The sequence below is a fragment of the Bos taurus genome, chromosome 12 (assembly GCF_002263795.3).
Source record: "Bos taurus isolate L1 Dominette 01449 registration number 42190680 breed Hereford chromosome 12, ARS-UCD2.0, whole genome shotgun sequence".
Classification (NCBI taxonomy): Eukaryota; Metazoa; Chordata; class Mammalia; order Artiodactyla; family Bovidae; genus Bos; species Bos taurus.
In genome coordinates this window covers 77,732,970-77,750,821 of record NC_037339.1, presented here as the reverse complement: position 1 = coordinate 77,750,821, position 17,852 = coordinate 77,732,970, and the positions used below count along the sequence as shown (strand labels likewise).

At 39.9% G+C, this 17,852-nt stretch overlaps 1 protein-coding gene across 5 annotated transcripts in view; it reads left to right on the top strand.

The window, feature by feature from the left end:
• Positions 1 to 17,852, top strand: part of NALCN (sodium leak channel, non-selective) — a 303,303-nt gene that overhangs the window by 117,817 nt on the left and 167,634 nt on the right. For all 5 annotated transcript variants that reach the window (XM_025000161.2, XM_059892311.1, XM_059892312.1 and 2 more), the window contains one exon: positions 740 to 871. In XM_025000161.2, coding sequence (XP_024855929.1) covers positions 740 to 871 — 132 coding nt within the window. The remainder of the gene's footprint in view (positions 1 to 739; positions 872 to 17,852) is intronic.

The window sequence follows — 17,852 nt, the reverse complement described above, 5'->3', positions numbered from 1 at the left end:
CTGCTTTTCCAGTTCTGCGGTTTATCTCTAAAATGCTTTCATCAACAGTAGCTTTTTCTCTTGGTAGAATAAAGTGCTACTTGTTATGTGGTATCAGCTTTCCAAAAATAATTTCTCTATACAGTCAGCAGTAAGGATAAGAGCTTCCTAACTGGCCAGTGAAAATTAAGATATAGGTTATACACAAGTTCAGTGAAATGTATTTTCAGCTTTTAACCAAAAGTCTGTGAAACTATCTCCCCAGGTACTTTTTAGCTGCCTGCAGATAAAAGATTGCTTTTCTCACAATATGTAGTGACAATCATCAAGTTATCTTAGAAAAGTTGTTCTGGGCATGTGTTTGCCAAGCAGAGGGAGGTTCTGGGAGAGAGAGGTATTGGAGGTTTGGGTTAAGCACATGCAAACTATTATATATAGAGTGGATAAACAGCAAGGTATTCCTATATGGCACAGGGAACTAATACTCAATATCCCATGATAAACTGCAATGGAAAAGAATCTGAAAAAGGACTGTGTATATTGTGAATATGTGTAACTGAATCACTTTGCTGGACAGCTGAAATTTACACAACACTGTAAATCAACTTTGCGTCAATAAAATAAAATTTTCTTAAAAAGAAAGACTGTTCACAGTAGCATATAACAAAGATGTTGCAGATCCAGCAAAGTCTGAGCACATAGGTATGTTGAATCGTGGGTCTGTCTCTTTATTACGAGTTCTTCCGTTTTGCCTCCTCAGCAAATGATGCGGTCGTCCGTCTTCCACATGTTCATCCTGAGCATGGTGACCGTGGACGTGATCGTGGCCGCCAGCAACTATCACAAAGGAGAAAGCTTCAAGAGACAGTATGACGAGTTCTACCTGGCAGAGGTAAGCAGCTCATGGGCACAGGTCAATTTTCAAAGCACCCAAGAACCTTGGCTCATGGCAGCAGCTTTTAGAAACGTGAAAGTTCATTTCAGCTCAGTCATCATTTGACTTCAACCAAAGCTGATTCAGGGCTTCCCTGATAGCTCAGTGGGTATAGAATCTGCTTGCAGTGCAGGAGATGCAGGTTTGATCCCTGGGTCGGGAAGATCTCCTGGAGGAGGGCATGGAAACCCACTCCTGTATTCTTGCCTGGAGAATCCCATGGACAGAGGAGTCTGGCGAGCTACAGTCCATGGGGTTGCAAAGACTCAGACTCGACTGAAGCGACTGAGCATGCACAGAGCTGATTCACTGTCTACTTGCGAGGTGTTTCCCTTGGTCCCGTGTTGCCTGATTTGTTTCCTGGCCCCTAGGCCTGAGTGATCTTCCCCACGTTGTGTGTCACATGCGCGAGTCACATTGCCAAGGCAACACTTGGCCCGGCTGTTACCCTGGCCATCTATAGGTGTTTCTATTCCCACCTCTGTGTTTTCTCTCCATTGTCATATTGTGTGTCTGTTTCCTCCAAAGTGTAGGCAAGCACAGACTCAGAATATCATAGATGAACTCAGCTCAATAGTACCAAGGACGAGATTGGAGGAAAATAGATTTCTTTTCTAAAAATCTGAGCTGTGACAGCCTGCGCTAAAGATGTAGTCAGAAATAGGTAGGTTTTAGAACTAACACCCAAAAAAGATGTCCTTTTCATTATAGGGGACTGGAATGCAAAAGTAGGAAGTCAAGAAACACCTGAAGTAACAGGCAAATTTGGCCTTGGAATACGGAATGAAGCAGGGCAAAGGCTAATAGAGTTTTGCCAAGAGAACGCACTGGTCATAGCAAACACCCTCTTCCAACAACACAAGAGAAGACTCTACACATGGACATCACCAGATGGTCAACACCGAAATCAGATTGATTATATTCTTTGCAGCCAAAGATGGAGAAGCTCTATACAGTCAACAAAAACAAGACCAGGAGCTGACTGTGGCTCAGATCATGAACTCCTTATTTCCAAATTCAGACTTAAATTGAAGAAAGTGGGGAAAACCACTAGACCATTCAGGTATGACCTAAATCAAATCCCTTATGATTATACAGTGGAAGTGAGAAATAGATTTAAGGGCCTAGACCTGATAGATAGAGTGCCTGATGAACTATGGACTGAGGTTCGTGACATTGTACAGGAGACAGGGATCAAGACCATCACCGTGGGAAACAAATGCAAAAAGCAAAATGGCTCTCTGGGAGGCCTTACAAATAGCTGTGAAAAGAAAAGAAGCGAAAAGCAAAGGAGAAAAGGAAAGATGTAAGCATCTGAATGCACAGTTCCAAAGAAGAGCAAGGAGAGATAAGAAAGCCTTCTTCAGCGATCAATGCAAAGAAATAGAGGAAAACAACAGAATAGGAAAGACTAGAGATCTCTTCAAGAAAACTAGAGATACCAAGGGAACATTTCATGCAAAGATGGACTCGATAAAGGACAGAAATGGTATGGACCTAACAGAAGCAGAAGACATTAAGAACAGGTGGCAAGAATACACAGAAGAACTGTACAAAAAAGATCTTCACGACCCAGATAATCACGATGGTGTGATCACTCACCTAGAGCCAGACATCCTGAAATGTGAAGTCAAGTGGGCCTTAGAAAGCATCACTATGAACAAAGCTAGTGGAGGTGATGGAATTCCAGTGGAGCTATTTCAAATCTTGAAAAATGATGCTGTGAAAGTGCTGCACTCAATATGCCAGCAAATTTGGAAAACTCAGCAGTGGCCACAGGACTGGAAAAGGTCAGTTTTCATTCCAATCCCAAAGAAAGGCAATGCCAAAGAATGCTCAAACTACCACACAATTGCACTCATCTCACATGCTAGTAAAGTAATGCTCAAAATTCTCCAAGCCAGGCTTCAGCAATACATGAACCGTGAACTTCCAGATGTTCAAGCTGGTTTTAGAAAAGGCAGAGGAACCAGAGATCAAATTGCCAACATCCACTGGATCATGGAAAAAGCAAGAGAGTTCTGGAAAAACATCTATTTCTGCTTTATTGACTATGCCAAAGCCTTTGACTGTGTGGATCACAATAAACTGTGGAAAATTCTGAAAGAGATGGGAATACCATACCACCTAATCTGCCTCTTGAGAAACCTATATGCAGGTCAGGAAGCAATAGTTAGAACTGGACATGGAACAACAGACTGGTTCCAAATAGGAAAAGGAGTACCTCAAGGCTGTATATCATCACCTTACTTATTTAACTTCTATGCAGAGTACATCATGAGAAATGCTGGGCTGGAAGAAGCACAAGCTGGAATCAAGATTACCAGGAGAAATACCAATAACCTCAGATATGCAGATGACAGCACCCTTATGGCAGAAAGTGAAGAGAACTCAAAAGCCTCTTGGTGAAAGTGAAGGAGGAGAGTGAAAAAGTTGGCTTAAAGCTCAACATTCAGAAAACGAAGATCATGGCATCCGGTCCCATAATTTCATGGGAAATAGATGGGGAAACAGTGGAAACAGTGTCAGACTTTATTTTGGGGGGCTCCAAAATCACTGCAGATGGTGACTGCAGCCATGAAATGAAAAGATGCTTACTCCTTGGAAGGAAAGTTATGTCCGACCTAGATAGCATATTCAAAAGCAGAGACATTACTTTGCCAACAAAGGTCCGTCTAGTCAAGGCTATGGTTTTTCCAGTAGTCACGTATGGATGTGAGAGTTGGACTGTGAAGAAAGCTGAGTGCTAAAGAATTGATGCTTTTGAACTGTGGTGTTGGAGAAGATTCTTAGAGTCCCTTGGACTTCAAGGAGATCCAGCCAGTCCTTTCTAAAGGAGATCAGTCCTGGGTGTTCATTGGAAGGACTGATGCTAAACCTGAGACTTCCAGTATTGCGAAGAGTTGCCTCATTGGAAAAGACTCTGATGCTGGGAGGGATTGGGGGCAAGAGGAGAAGGGGACGACAGAGGATGAGATGGCTGGATGGCATCACTGACTCGATGGACGTGAGTTTGAGTGAACCCCAGGAGTTTATGATGGGCAGGGAGGCCTGGTGTGCTGCGATTCATGGGGTTACAAAGAGTCAGACATGACTGAGCGACTGAACTGAACTGAAGTGATTAAAATAACAAATCTTCTTGCTTCCTTCAGCCCATACTAGAGTTTTGTAGTAGCACATCTTACTGCTGGGATAATCTTGTTAACATTTGTTGCCTAAATATTTCTTAATGATTTCCAGAGACCCCTGCCTTTTTTATTGTGAAGAATTATGTCTATAATAGACCTTAGAATTCAGGGGTTCTGTATTTATGGAAAAATTGACGGATAACTCTTTAGAAACCCATTCATCATGTAAGTGAGGAATACATATCTAGCTGTGCTACACTTGGAGAAATCCAATATGAAAAATAAAACTTAAAAAGCAGAAGCATCACAATGTGATTATTTTTATTACAAAAGCACTTTCCACATACAAAATCAATTTGCCTCAGAGTTGGGTTCTCTTCTATATCTGGAATTCTCCCAGTGCATTTAAAAATGGATTTGGTTAACAAAAAGTCAGTCCACCCACACATCAATTTTTCAGAAAAAGAATTGATGGTATACAGCTATTGAATACAAATTTCTATGTGGGTATGCAGAACTTTTAAGGAGTCACTTACGAATTCCTCCCTTGGTGGAGATGTGTTTCCTGTAAGAAAATATCATTAGTATTAAACTTTCTCTGAAATAGTCTCTGTGACGTGACATTGCCTAATATATGTGTCATATATGGAAATTTTTTTGTTGTTGTTCAGTTGCTAAGTCATGTCTGACTCTTTTCGACCTCATGGACTGTAGCCAGCCAGGCTCCTCTGTCCTTGGGGTTTCCCAGGCAAGAATACTGTAGTGGGTTGCCATTTCCTTCTCTAGGGGATCTTCCTGGATCAAGGATTGAACCTAATCTCTTGCTTGGCAGGCTGCTTCTTTACCACTGAACCATTTAGAATTGTGGTGTATGGAGCTTACAGTTAAGCAAGAAATATAGACAGTAAATAGTAACAAGTTTTTATGCTATGCAGAATCAATGACATAGGCTCACAAAGAAATTATGTCCAACCGAACACCTGAAAAATGGATATAATTTTGCTGCAAATCCAGCACAGAAAGTATGGATCGTTATTAAAAGCAGAGGGGGGATAATTGCTTTACAATGCTGTGTTAGTTTCTGCTATACAACAGCATGAACCAGCTATCAATACACATATGTCCCCTCCCTCTTGAGCCTCCCTTCTGCTCCTCCATCCCGCCCCTCTAGGTCATCACAGAGCACCAGCTGAGCTCCCTTGCCATACAGAAGCTTGACACCAGCTATCTATCTTACACTGATAAGTGTATATTTCAATGCTACTCTCTCAATTCATCCCAACCTGTCCTCCCCCTGCTGTGTCCACAGGTCTGTTTTCTATGTCTGCTTCTCTATTCCTGCCCTGAAAATAGATTCATCAGTACTGTTTTTCTAGATTCTATATGTATCAGTTCAGTTCAGTCACTCAGTCAGTTGTGTCTGACTCTTTGCAACCCCATGGAAAGTACCAGGCCAGGCCTCCCTGTCCATCACCAACTCCCAGAGCTTACTCAAACTCATGTCCATCATGCCATCCAACCATCTCATCCTCTGTTGTCCGCTTCTCCTCCTGCCTTCGATCTTTCCCAGCATCAGGGTCTTTTCCAATGTTCCAAAGTCTGTTCTTCACATCAGGTGGCCAAAGTATTAGAGGTTCAGCTTCAATATCAGTCCTTGCAATGAATATTCAGGGCTGATTTCCTTTAGAATTGACTGGTTTGATCTCCTTGCAGTCCAAGGGACTCTCAAGAGTCTTCTCCAACACCACAGTTCAAAAGCATCAATTCTTCGGCACTCAGCCTTCTTTATGGTCCAACTCTTAAATCCATACATGACTACTAGAAAAACCATAGCTTTGACTAGATGGACCTTTGTCAGCAAAGTAATGTCTCTGCTTTTTAATATGTTGTCTAGGTTGGTCATAACATTTCTTCTAAAGAGCAAGCGACTTTTAATTTCATGGCTGCAGTCACCATCTGCAGTGATTTTGGAGCCCAAGAAAATTAAATCTGTCACTGTTTCCATTGTTTTCCCATCTATTTGCCATGAAGAGATGCAACTGGAAGCCATGATTTTCATTTTTTGAACGTTGAATTTTAAACCAGCTTTTTCACTCTCCTCTTTCACTTTCATCAAGAGGCTCTTTAGTTCTTCACTTTCTGCCATAAGAGTGGTGTCATGTGCATGTCTGAGGTTATTGATATTTCTCCCGGCAATCTTGATTCCATCTTGTGCTTCATCCAGCCCAGTGTTTCTCATAATGTATTCTGCATAGAAGTTAAATAACCAGGGTGACAATATGCAGCCTTGACGTACTCCTTTCCCAATTTGGAACCAGTCACCATTATTCCATGTCCAGTTCTAACTTGCTTCCTGACCTGCATACAGATTTCTCAGGAGGGAGGTAAGGTGGTCTGGTATTTCCATATCTTTAAGAATTTTTCACAGTTTGTTGTGATCCACACAGTCAAAGGCTTTGGCATAGTCAATAAAGCAGAAGTAAATGTTTTTCTGGAACTCCCTTGCTTTTTCAGATTCAACAGATGTTGGCAATTTGATCTCTGCTTCCTCTACCTTTTCTAAATCCAGCTTGACCTCCATCTGGAAGTCCTTGGTTCATGTACTGTTGAAGCCTCACTTGGAGAATTTTGAGCATTACTTTGCTAGTGTGAGATGAATGGTATTGTGAGGTAGTTTGAACATTCTTTGGCATTGCCTTTCTTTGGGATTGGAATGAAAACTGACCTTTCCCAGTCCTGTGGCCACTGCTGAGTTTTCCCAGTTTACTGGCAAATTGAGTGCATCACTTTAACAGCATCATCCTTTAGGACTTGAAATAGCTTAGCTGGAATTCTGTCACCTCCACCAGCTTTGTTCATAGTGATGCTTCGTAAGGCCCACTTGACTTCGGACTCTAGGATATCTGACAGTAGCTGAGTGATCACACCATCGTGGTTATCTGGGTCATGAAGATCTTTTTTGTATAGTTCTTCTGTGTATTCTTGCCACCTCTTCTTAATATCTTCTGCTTCTGTTAGGTCCATACCATTTCTGTCCTTTATTGTGCCCATCTTTGCATGAAATGTTTCCTTGGTATCTCTAGTTTTCTTGAAGAGATCTCTAGTCTTTCCCATTCTATTGTTTTCATCTATTTCTTTACATTGATCACTGAGGAAGGCTTTCTTATCTCCCCTTGCTATTCTTTGGAACTCTGCATTCAAATGGGTATATCTTTCCTTTTCTCCTTGCCTTTAGCTTCTCTTCTTTTCTCAGCCATTTTAAGGCCTCCTCAGACAACCATTTTGTCTTTTTGCATTTCTTTTCCCTAGGGATGGTCTTGATCCCTGTCTCCTGTACAATGTCACGAACCCCGATCCATAGTTCTTCAGGCACTCTGTCAATCAAATCTAATCCCTCGAATCTATTTGTCTCTTAAACTGTGTAATCATAAGGGATTTGATTTAGGTCATACCTGAATGTTCTAGTGTTTTTCCCTACTTTCTTCAATTTATTTGATTTGCAATAAGTTCATGATCTGAGCCACAGTCAGCTCCCCGTCTTGTTTTTGCTGACCGTATAGAGCTTATCCATCTTTGGCTGCAAAGAATATAGTCAATCTGATTTCAGTATTGACTATGTGGTGATGTCCACGTGTAGAGTCTTCTCTTGTGCTGTTGGAAGAGGGTGTTTCCTATGGCCAGTGCGTTCTCTTGGCAAAACTCTGTTAGTATTTGCCCTCCTTCATTTTGTACTTTGAGGTCAAACTTGCCTGTTATTCTTCTTTTTTTTTTTTTTTTTTTAATATATGAAATTTGTTTTTCTCTTTCTGACTTATCTCTGACTTACTTCACTCTGTTTGACAGATTCTAGGTTTATCCACCTCAAATCCACTACACATGACCCAATAGATGATCATACTATAAGAAATTCCAACAAAACTTCAAATGTTCTAGTAGTGTAGAGTTCACTGATACTATTTAAGGGTATAGGTAGCATCCAATGGTAGATGAAAAATCCTTGCTGTTCTTTTTTGTATATAGTACTACTTTTTTAAATAAATTTATTTTTTTATTTATTTTGGCTGCACTGGGTGTTCGTTGCTCGGTGCAGGCTTTCTCTAGTTGCGGCGAGGTGGGTCTTCCCATTGCAGAGGCTTCTCTTGTTGCAGAGAACAGGCTCTAGGCACACAGGCTTCAGTAGTTGCAGCTCAGAAGTTGTGACACACTAGCTTGGTTGCCCCGAGGCATGTGGGATCTTCCCAGACCAGGGATCAAACCTGTGTCCTCTGCATTGGTAAACGGATTCTTAACCACTGTGCCCCCAAGAAATTCCAATAGTACTATTTTTTTAATTTAAAAAATCAACAAGAGAGGTTGTTGTTCAGTCAGTAAGTTGTGTCTGACTCTTTGCAACCCCATGACTGCAGCACACCAGGCTTCCCTGTTTTCACCATCTCCCAGAGTTTACTCAAACTCATGTCCATTGAGTCAGTGACGCCATTCAACCATCTCATCCTCTGTCATCTTCTTCTCCTCCTGACTTCCGTCTGTTCCAGCATCAGGCAGGGTCTTTCCCAGTGAGTCGGCTCTTTGCATCAGGTGGGATTGCATGGTAAAATATGGCACATGCTATCTTTCTATTAATTGTTGCCCACTTCCAAAACCACTGAAAGTAAATTTGATTTTCATCAACAACATAGTAGAGATTTGGTTCACTTAAAAAACAACAGGTTTCGCTTTATTCTTGAACTACTGAAACATTCCGAATTCGTTCCACGTCTCTTCACTGATGAGGTGTACCTGAGTTTCCCAAAGTGTGCTTCATCTTTATTCCAATCACATTATCTCTTTTCTTTGTATCAGAAACTTCTACACAAGTCAAAGTGGCGAGTTTCAAATGAATGTGGATAAGTCATTTTAATCACACTGGCTTTTTTTTTATAAAATATTCTCTTTTGAAAAAAATTGATAAAGGTGGTTTGGGCTTAAGCCAAGAGTCAACAGACTTTTTTCTTGCAGAGCCAGACAGTAAATATTTCAGATTTTTCAGACCATGTGTCCTCTGCTTCAGCTACTCAACTCTGCTGTTGTTATGCTGAAGGAAATGTGGCCTCAGAGTGCTTGTGTGCCAGCAAAACTTTCTTTACAAAAATAAGCAATGAGCTTGATCTTGGTTTAAGCTATAGAAACACCATCTGATCCACCAGGGAAGCCTCTAGAGACACAGAGCATGTCAACAAACATCCCTTTGTGTTGAATTCAAATATAGTAAGACTAACAACATAAGAGCTGCTATTTTTTTTTTTAGAAGTTGCATTATGTTGCCAAGTGCTTTAAAGGAATTTATTATGTCTGTTAATCCTCAAAATGGCTATAACAATAGCAATTCAAGTTTATGGACTATAATGATACAGTATTTAAGGAAATGGCATTATGTAATATTTTATAAAGTTTATTTTTAAAATAGATCACCAGAGGCCATGAGCTTTCAGAAAAGTAATTTCTTGAGTTCCCACATATTCCAGAATAAATTATTTTGAAAATCCAAAATAAATCATTAAGAGTCAACTTGCAGTCTAGAAAACAGTCTTTAAGCATAAATTCAGTTGCTTAGCTTCTGTTGAAAGGCTGGGGCCTTGTTTAGTTATTTTGGTTTAATTAACCTAAATTTAGAATTAGTTGAGAAACAGGGAAAACTTTTCTTTGTTTTTGAGGCTCTGCATAAACATAACAATGTAAAGATTTACTTTCTTTGGAAGTTTTCATTTTTCATTTTGATCTAAAATAATCTATTATCATTACTGTTATACATAAAATCACATTATTATACATTAACATAATGAACATAGTTATATTTTACAATGTATAAATATATTTGTATTTATTAAATTTATTAATACACTTTAATAATATAATTTATATTTATTAACCTTTATTAATAAATAATAAAACTTGAACAGTACTTAAACAATGCTTTTGCCTGGAGGCTCAGTTGGTAAGGAATCTGCCTGCAGTGCAGGAGACCCAAGTTCAGTCCCTGAATCAGGAAGATCTCCTGGAGAATGAAATGGCAACCGACTCCAGTATTCTTGCCTGCAGAATTCCAGGGACAGAGGAGCCTGATGGGCTATGGTTGATGGGATCTCGAAGAGTTGGACACAATTGAGTGACTAAGACTTTTACTTTTCATTATATAAAAATATGTAAATATATCTGTATATCCAGCAGATTGTACATTTAACAGAAGTTTATCAGCACAGTCTTATGCACAGATTAAAAATTTTAACTTAGTCCCTCTTTTAAGAAACTTGTCAATTGCTGAGAGCGAGCGAGAACAGTGAAGCTCTAAGAGCATGCCCCTGTTTCATTTCTGGTCAAGGGACAGGTTTACCTCATTTTGAACTCCAAGGTGTCTCTTCGGTTTCCAATTTTTCTCTGATTGTTCTGTGTTTTGAAGCAGAAGGCCTTTCATCAACATGGACTCTTTTTGCCATCTTATAGAAAGTTATCTTTTCTAGCAAAGTGGTTTCTATGTTCCTCTGAAGACATTTGGCTTTAAGATATTTGTTAAAAATGAAATTACGTGAAAGAGCCATTTATTTTAGTTCCAACAGAATCTGACGCCCATGTTTCAGCTCATTAATCATAAGAAATGACTGAATTATGAAAATAACTCATCTTATTCTACCAGCAGTCTTTCATATTATCATTGGATTTAATTTCATCTTCTGGGAAACTTTAATTAAATAAGTTTCTTTTGACTATAGCTTCTTCATGTGTTTCTAAAAGATTTGAGCAGTATCTTGTTAGGCGAAAAATAATACAATAATGACATTTTTGACTATTCAATGATCCATCTCCAAAGTCTGCTCTTTAACTGTCTAGAGAATTGAAGGTACGCCATATACTAAGAGTAGGTGATTTACCGACACCTCAGAAATGATGTGGGTCATCATTTATTTGAGCGTTATTTAACTTGAATTTCATTTAGGAGAATAGAGGTGCTATATTGTGTTTCTTGTGAGTTTTATGCTAGAGTCTTCTTTTGTGATAAATGTGCATACATTTTCTAATGAATATCCATCATGTTTCTCTGAAATTATGAAATAGAGTTTGCAACACAAATCTTGGATAATATATTTCAAATATCTTTGCACATATGGGCAGTATTTCTGCTCTTTTATCTTCTCAGACCTGTGTATCACAATCAGCTCATTTATAATTTGTCACTGATCAATGTTCATACATTATTCATGGAGTTAAAAGGACAGAACAGTTTCCATTATTCCATTTATATTAAGCATGTCATTTTCCATTCAGTTATTTTTCTCCTGAGCTTCGGAAACTTGGCCATCAACTTGTTGTCTTACCTGCCAGCCTCAGAAATCCAATTACAAGTTCTTTTAGAAAACAAGCATTTTAAACTAATTTCTTGTATTCTTCATTATAAAAAAAAAATCTTTTCACAAGTTATGTGTTGTCATCGTAAGAACAAGTATAATAATGTTTCTTAGAACAGTAACTCCTGTCACTTTTATTTGTTTAATTAAATTTATTTCATTTTATTTAATTTTAATTAAATTTGCATTCCATTATTGATAATTTCCTTGAGGACAAGAGGGCTTGTTATAGTAGATATTAGATAGCATATTTATTAGTATAAGATGAAAATTTGGAAAATAAATAATAAAATGTGGTATTTTAAAAACTCATAAAACCTGCATTCCTGAAAATGTTAGTTAAACTCTGCTATGGTAATATCAAACCTGATTTATCTGTATAGCATAAATTCTCAAGAGGGGTTGGGAAAAACCCCTAAGGGGGTAAAAACTTGGAGAGGCAAAAAAAACCCTACTCTTCCCATATATAAAGCAGAGTTAGATATGTTTATATTTATAACATATATATATATATATGCTAATAAAAATTCCATATGATGTAGTGATTAGAAACAAAATATCTTAAAAAGGCTTGGGGGTGGTTAAAAAAAGATTGCAAATCCCTGATTTAGGAAAAATTGTAAGAAGAAAGAATATTTTGATGTTTTCATGTGTTGTTTTCAAGTTTCTTCAAGTAACGTGGCAACAATGTGTAGGAAAAGTTTTAGTATCCTCCTCTCGCAAATCTTGCCTTCCCTCTTAAAAAGACAAGTTTCAACTTTAAGCACCCACTGATGGTATAATGTCCTCTGAGGATTCGAGACAGAGGAAAGGTCCTACTGTGACCTTCTCAGGGTGGGGCCTGCTGAGTTAGGGGCGAAGGTCATGGGTGCTCCTAGACTAGGGGTAATGAAAAGGAGACTCCCAAAGGTTGCAATGCTGACAGCTAAGAATTTGCAGAGGACCTGGAGAGTGTCATACTGAGTGAAGTGAGTCAGAGAAAGACAAATGTCATACGATATCACTTATACATGGAATCTAAAAAATGGTACAGTGAGCATATGTGCAAAACAGAAATGGAATCACAGATGTAGAAAACAAATTTATGGTTGCCAAGGGGGAAGTGAAGGAGGGATGAATTGGGAGATTGGGAACTTCCCTGGCAGTCCAGTGGTTAAGACGCCACACTTCCATGGCAGAGGGCATGGATTCAATCCTTGGTCGCAAAACTGAGATCCCACGTGCTGCATGGCACGGCACACACACAAAAAAAACCTGGGAGACTGAGACTGACATATGCACACTACTATATATAAAATAGATAGCTAATAAGGACCTACTGTATAGCACAGGGAACTGTACTCGATACTCTGTAATGAGCTGTATGGGAAAAGAATCTAAAAAGAATGGATACATGTATATGTAAAACTGACTCCCTTTGCTGTATACCTGAAACTAACACAACAGTGTAAATCGACTGTACTCCAATAAATTAAAAACAAAAAAGATTTGCAGTAAACCTTTAAACTGGGCACATGCTTAGATGATGCTTTGGGGGAGCACTTCTGTATAACTGGATTCTGCAGATAACTTGCCAGCCTCCTTCCTTTTGTATGGCCAGCACTGTGACTGGTAAGTTCCATGCTGTCCAGCAACCTTCAATGTTAAGTTCATTGACTCAGGCTAGAGCCATCCATTGAAAGGAGCTTACTAAAATTGCCTCCTCACTGCTTCTGCCCTGATTGTTCCAAACCGTTACCTTCTGCTGAATTGAAATCCTGTGCTAAACCCTCTAACCGACACTGGCAACTTAATTTCCCTAAATCCCTTTTGTAATTCCTGACATAGTTCTCCCCTTTGCCAGAATAACCCATAATTATGAGTAAGTTCACGTATTTCTGAAGCCTAGCTTGGAGAATTTTGGCATTACTTTACTAGCGTGTGAGATGAGTGCAATTGTGCAGTAGTTTGAGCATTCTTTGGCATTGCCTTTCTTTGGGATTGGAATGAAAACTGACCTTTTCCAGCCCTTTGGCCACTGCTGAGTTTTCCAAATTTGCTGAGAGTGAAAAAGTTGACTTAAAGCTCAATATTCAGAAAACTAACATCATGGCATCTGGCCCTATCACTTCATGGGAAATAGATGGGAAAACAGTGGAAACAGTGTCAGACTTTATTTTTTGGGCTCCAAAATCACTGCAGATGGTGATTGCAGCCATGAAATTAAAAGAGCTTACTCCTTGGAAGGAAAGTTATGACCAACCTAGATAGCATATTCAAAAGCAGAGAGACATTACTTTGCCAACAAAGGTCCGTCTAGTCAAGGCTATGGTTTTTCCAGTAGTCATGTATGGATGTGAGAGTTGGACTGTGAAGAAAGCTGAGCGCTGAAGAATTGATGTGGTGAAGAAAGCTGAGTGCCAAAGAATTGATGCTTTTAAACTGTGGTGTTGGAGAAGACTCTTGAGAGTCCCTTGGACTGCAAGGACATCTGACCAGTCCATTCTAAAGGAGACCAGTCCTGGGTGTTCTTTGGAAGGACTGATGCTAAACTGAAACTCCAGTACTTTGGCCACCTCATGCGAAGAGTTGACTCATTGGAAAAGACTAATGCTGGGAGGGATTGGGGGCAGGAGAAGGGGATGACAGAGGATGAGATGGCTGGTTGGCATCACTGACTCACTGGACATGAGTTTGAGTGAACTCTGGGAGTTGGTGATGGATAGTGAGGCCTGGCGTGCTGCAATTCATGGGGTCGAAAAGAGTTGGACACAGCTGAGCAACTGAACTGAACTGATGAGTAAGTTAGACATATTTTTATGTATCATATTGTTCTATGAAATTTTAGGACTTTGGGACTAATACTATTTCTTGGAGAATGAAATGTTGGCCTGTAACAATTCACAGACAATGTTAACAATGTTCATGTTAGCATGTGCCTGTTAACATCACAGACAATGTAACCAAGGCATTTCCTCCCAGGAGAATTGGAATCAGGAATTCTAGTAGGAAAATCAGTAGGAATATCGGTGTTTATACATAGTCACATAATACTTTGCTAAATCATTTTTAGTGCCTTTTAGTGGCTTTGAAAAGCACATGGTTTTCCCACCAGGCGAATAATAATGCACAAGGATCCAACTGCATATTTATTATAAATTATGATCATTTAAACAGATTGTTCCATCTGTCTTTTGATAGCAAATGTAAAGTTAGTAAAGTGATTAATTATATTTATATGTAATTAGGCAATCTATTCGAATGTATTTCCGGCATTTATTGGTAGTTCCCTGATTTAAAAAAAGAAAAAAGAAAAGGCCACTTTGATATGAATTACATTCCTTCCCTTGGAATGAAAGTCTGAAAATACAGGTGAGGGAGAGGTGGACCCTGGGTACTGGCCGCTGCTGCCTCTGGTAATACAGCTGCCGAGCCAGGCTGCAGGGAAGCCTTCAGATGGACCCATGGAGTTTCAATTTCTCCAAGACTCTGCCAAGATGCCTGGGGAAGGGGGACAGCTGCTGGACTTCCTCCTGTGCTGCAGGGCCCCGGCTGAGAAGCCAGGGCTGGAGATTAATTGCCTCTTGTTGGGACTTGTGGCCAGGATCTGGGTCCTCTGGGCACCTGAGGCCGACCCTGCAGAGAAACTGTGGTCCTGGGAGACCCAGAAGAATCCTGTTGATCTCTGAGATCCAGGCAAAGAATCTCCCGAAGAGCTGAATTACTCCCAGGAATGGATTCCACCTGCCTGGGATGGAATCCTGACACAAAGCAGTTTCTTCCTTCCTCTTCTTGTTGTTCAGTCACTAAGTTATGTCCAATTCTGCGACCCCCATGGACTGCAGCACACCAGGCTTCTCTGTCCTTCACTGTCTCCCAGAGTGTGCTCAAGTTCATGTCCATTGAGTAGGTAATGTTATCCAACCATCTCATCCTTGGCGGCCCCCTTCTCCTTTTGCCTTCCCCCTGCTGCCCAGCCAAGTGGCCGTAGGGTTTTAGGTCATTTATCACCAAAAATAATCTCACCACTGTTGAGAGCATTAAAGACAAATAAACAAAACATACAGCAGTGAGCAAGCAAAGAAAAATATTCACACACAAAGGGACTCAGAAACTGAAGATGGAACTTGAAATCCAAGATGAATATGTACAGAAATTTCCCAATCTGGTAGAATGGATGGGCCAGAGAAGAGGGTCACCCCCACTCCACCCAGTATAGTTAATAAATATAGTTAATTAATATTAACTATTAAAATAACTAAAAAAACTATTAACTAAAAAAAATAAAGATAGTTAATTAAGGCAAAAAACAGACCTTCTGAACTTTGACTAACATTTTCAAAAAAATGAGCTGAAAAGGGCATGGTCATTGATGAGAGCTAATTATATGAGAGAACAAGTGGGTAAAAATAAAGAAATGGTAGAAATCAAGAGGGAAAATCAAGAGTCTAAACTTGATTTTGGAATAATAGGAGTCCCTGAAGGACAAAGGGAACGGAAAAGTAATAATAAATGAGAGAAGAAAATGTTCCTAAACTGAGGCGTTTCTGTCCCACTCTTTGTAATTCCATGGACTGTAGCCTGCGAGGCTCCTCTGTCCATGGGATTCTCCAGGCAAAATACTGGAGTGGGTTGCCATGCCCTCCTCCAGGGTCCCGACCCACTGATCGAATCCATGTCTCCTGCATCTCCTATATTGACAGGCATGTTCTTTACCACTGGCTCCACCTGGGGCTTGATAAAAAAGCAATAATTACTATTCAAGAAGCTAGCATTGGGACTTTCCTGGCAGTCCAGTGGTTAAGACTGCGAGCTTCCACTGCAGAGGGCACAGTTCAATCCCTGGTTGTACAATTAAGGTCATGTAAGCCACGCATTGTGGCCAAAAAAAAAAAAAAAACTTTGGTGGATGATCTCAGAAAAAGCAAAATTTAGGAAGAGGTGTGGTATCACTAGGAGTGGGGGTGAAAGATGGATGATACTATGCAGTTTATAGGTTGGTAAGGGTGTGAGGGAAGAGTGAGCAGGAGAGGAGTTTGCAATTATTTAATTTGGATGCAATAATAAAAAGGTATAGATTAATACATGACAGTTGAGCCTTAAGCCGGGAGATTAGAAAAATATAGTCTAAATAAAGAAGGAAGAAAAAAGACATTAACAACGATTTGCCCAAGCCAGAAAAGACAAGAAAAAGTTAAAAGATAAACATCAATGACACACAATGAACTAAAAACATAAGCCTAGGTATAACTTTGGCACGCTAAATGTAAGAAGGCTGAATTTTCCTATCAAAAATCATAGAAAATATGCCCTTACAGAAGTGGTTGATTACAGACTGGGGCAAAGAAGGTTCAAGATTTTTTTTTTTAAACATAGAAAATATGATCATGTTTAAACACAAAATAAATAGCTTATTGATTCTGGGAACCACATAGAACATGGTCCCCAGAAGTGGCTGAAAATCATCTATGAAATTATTAAGAGTGACACCTAGAATAGTAAAACATTTAAAATGCTTAGCAGAGCATGCAAAAATTAGAGGAACAGTCTCAAAGTCCAGAAAGTGTTTTGACGCGAATGCAGAACTCCCAGGGGGCACCAGGGCCAGTAGCTGCCCTGAGGGTGTTTGCATGTTCTTATCACCTAGAAGGTGCCTTACAAAGAGCTGTAACCTGGACAGGAGGCGGGGCTGTATAGCATCAGGACACATGAGGTCTTTACCTCTGTGAGAGAAGGAAACTGTCCCTCCCTCAAAAGGAAATCGTGAGTCATGATCCTGACTCCAGAAGAATAGAAAAAGAGTACACTTTACTGAAAATCAGACAGCACGTGCCTGCCCATGTGGGATTAAAGTTCAGAATCACTTTACTTTCAGGTCTGGGAAATGTCCACCAGAAGTTGATTTAAAGGGGCACCAAATATGGCACCCTGCTCCAGTACTTTTGCCTAGAAAACCCCATGGGCGGAGGAGCCTGGTAGGCTGCAGTCCATGGGGTCGCTGAGGGTCGGACACGACTGAGCGACTTCACTTTCACTTTTCACTTTCATGCATTGGAGAAGGAAATGGCAACCTACTCCAGTGTTCTTGCCTGGAGAACCCCAGGGACGGGAAGCCTGGTGGGCTGCCGTCTATGGGGTCGCACAGAGTCAGACACGTCTAAAGCGACGCAGCAGCAGCAGCAGCAAATTTATAAGATACCTCATGTCGCCTGGTCAACGAGTTTTTTCTGGGGGGAAAAAAAAAGAAGTACTCTAAGTACGGGTCTTGAAAATTTAGAGAAAATTAATGAAATAATACCTCTCAGAAACAGTTAATATTTTTCCATGCTTCTCTGATCACTGAAGATACATTTGGTCTGTGATGTTCTAGTTGGTGTGTTTTAAAACCATCTTTTTAGTAAAATTTCATTCTATATTTTTATATAACATATCTTCTCTTTTTTATGCTAGTGG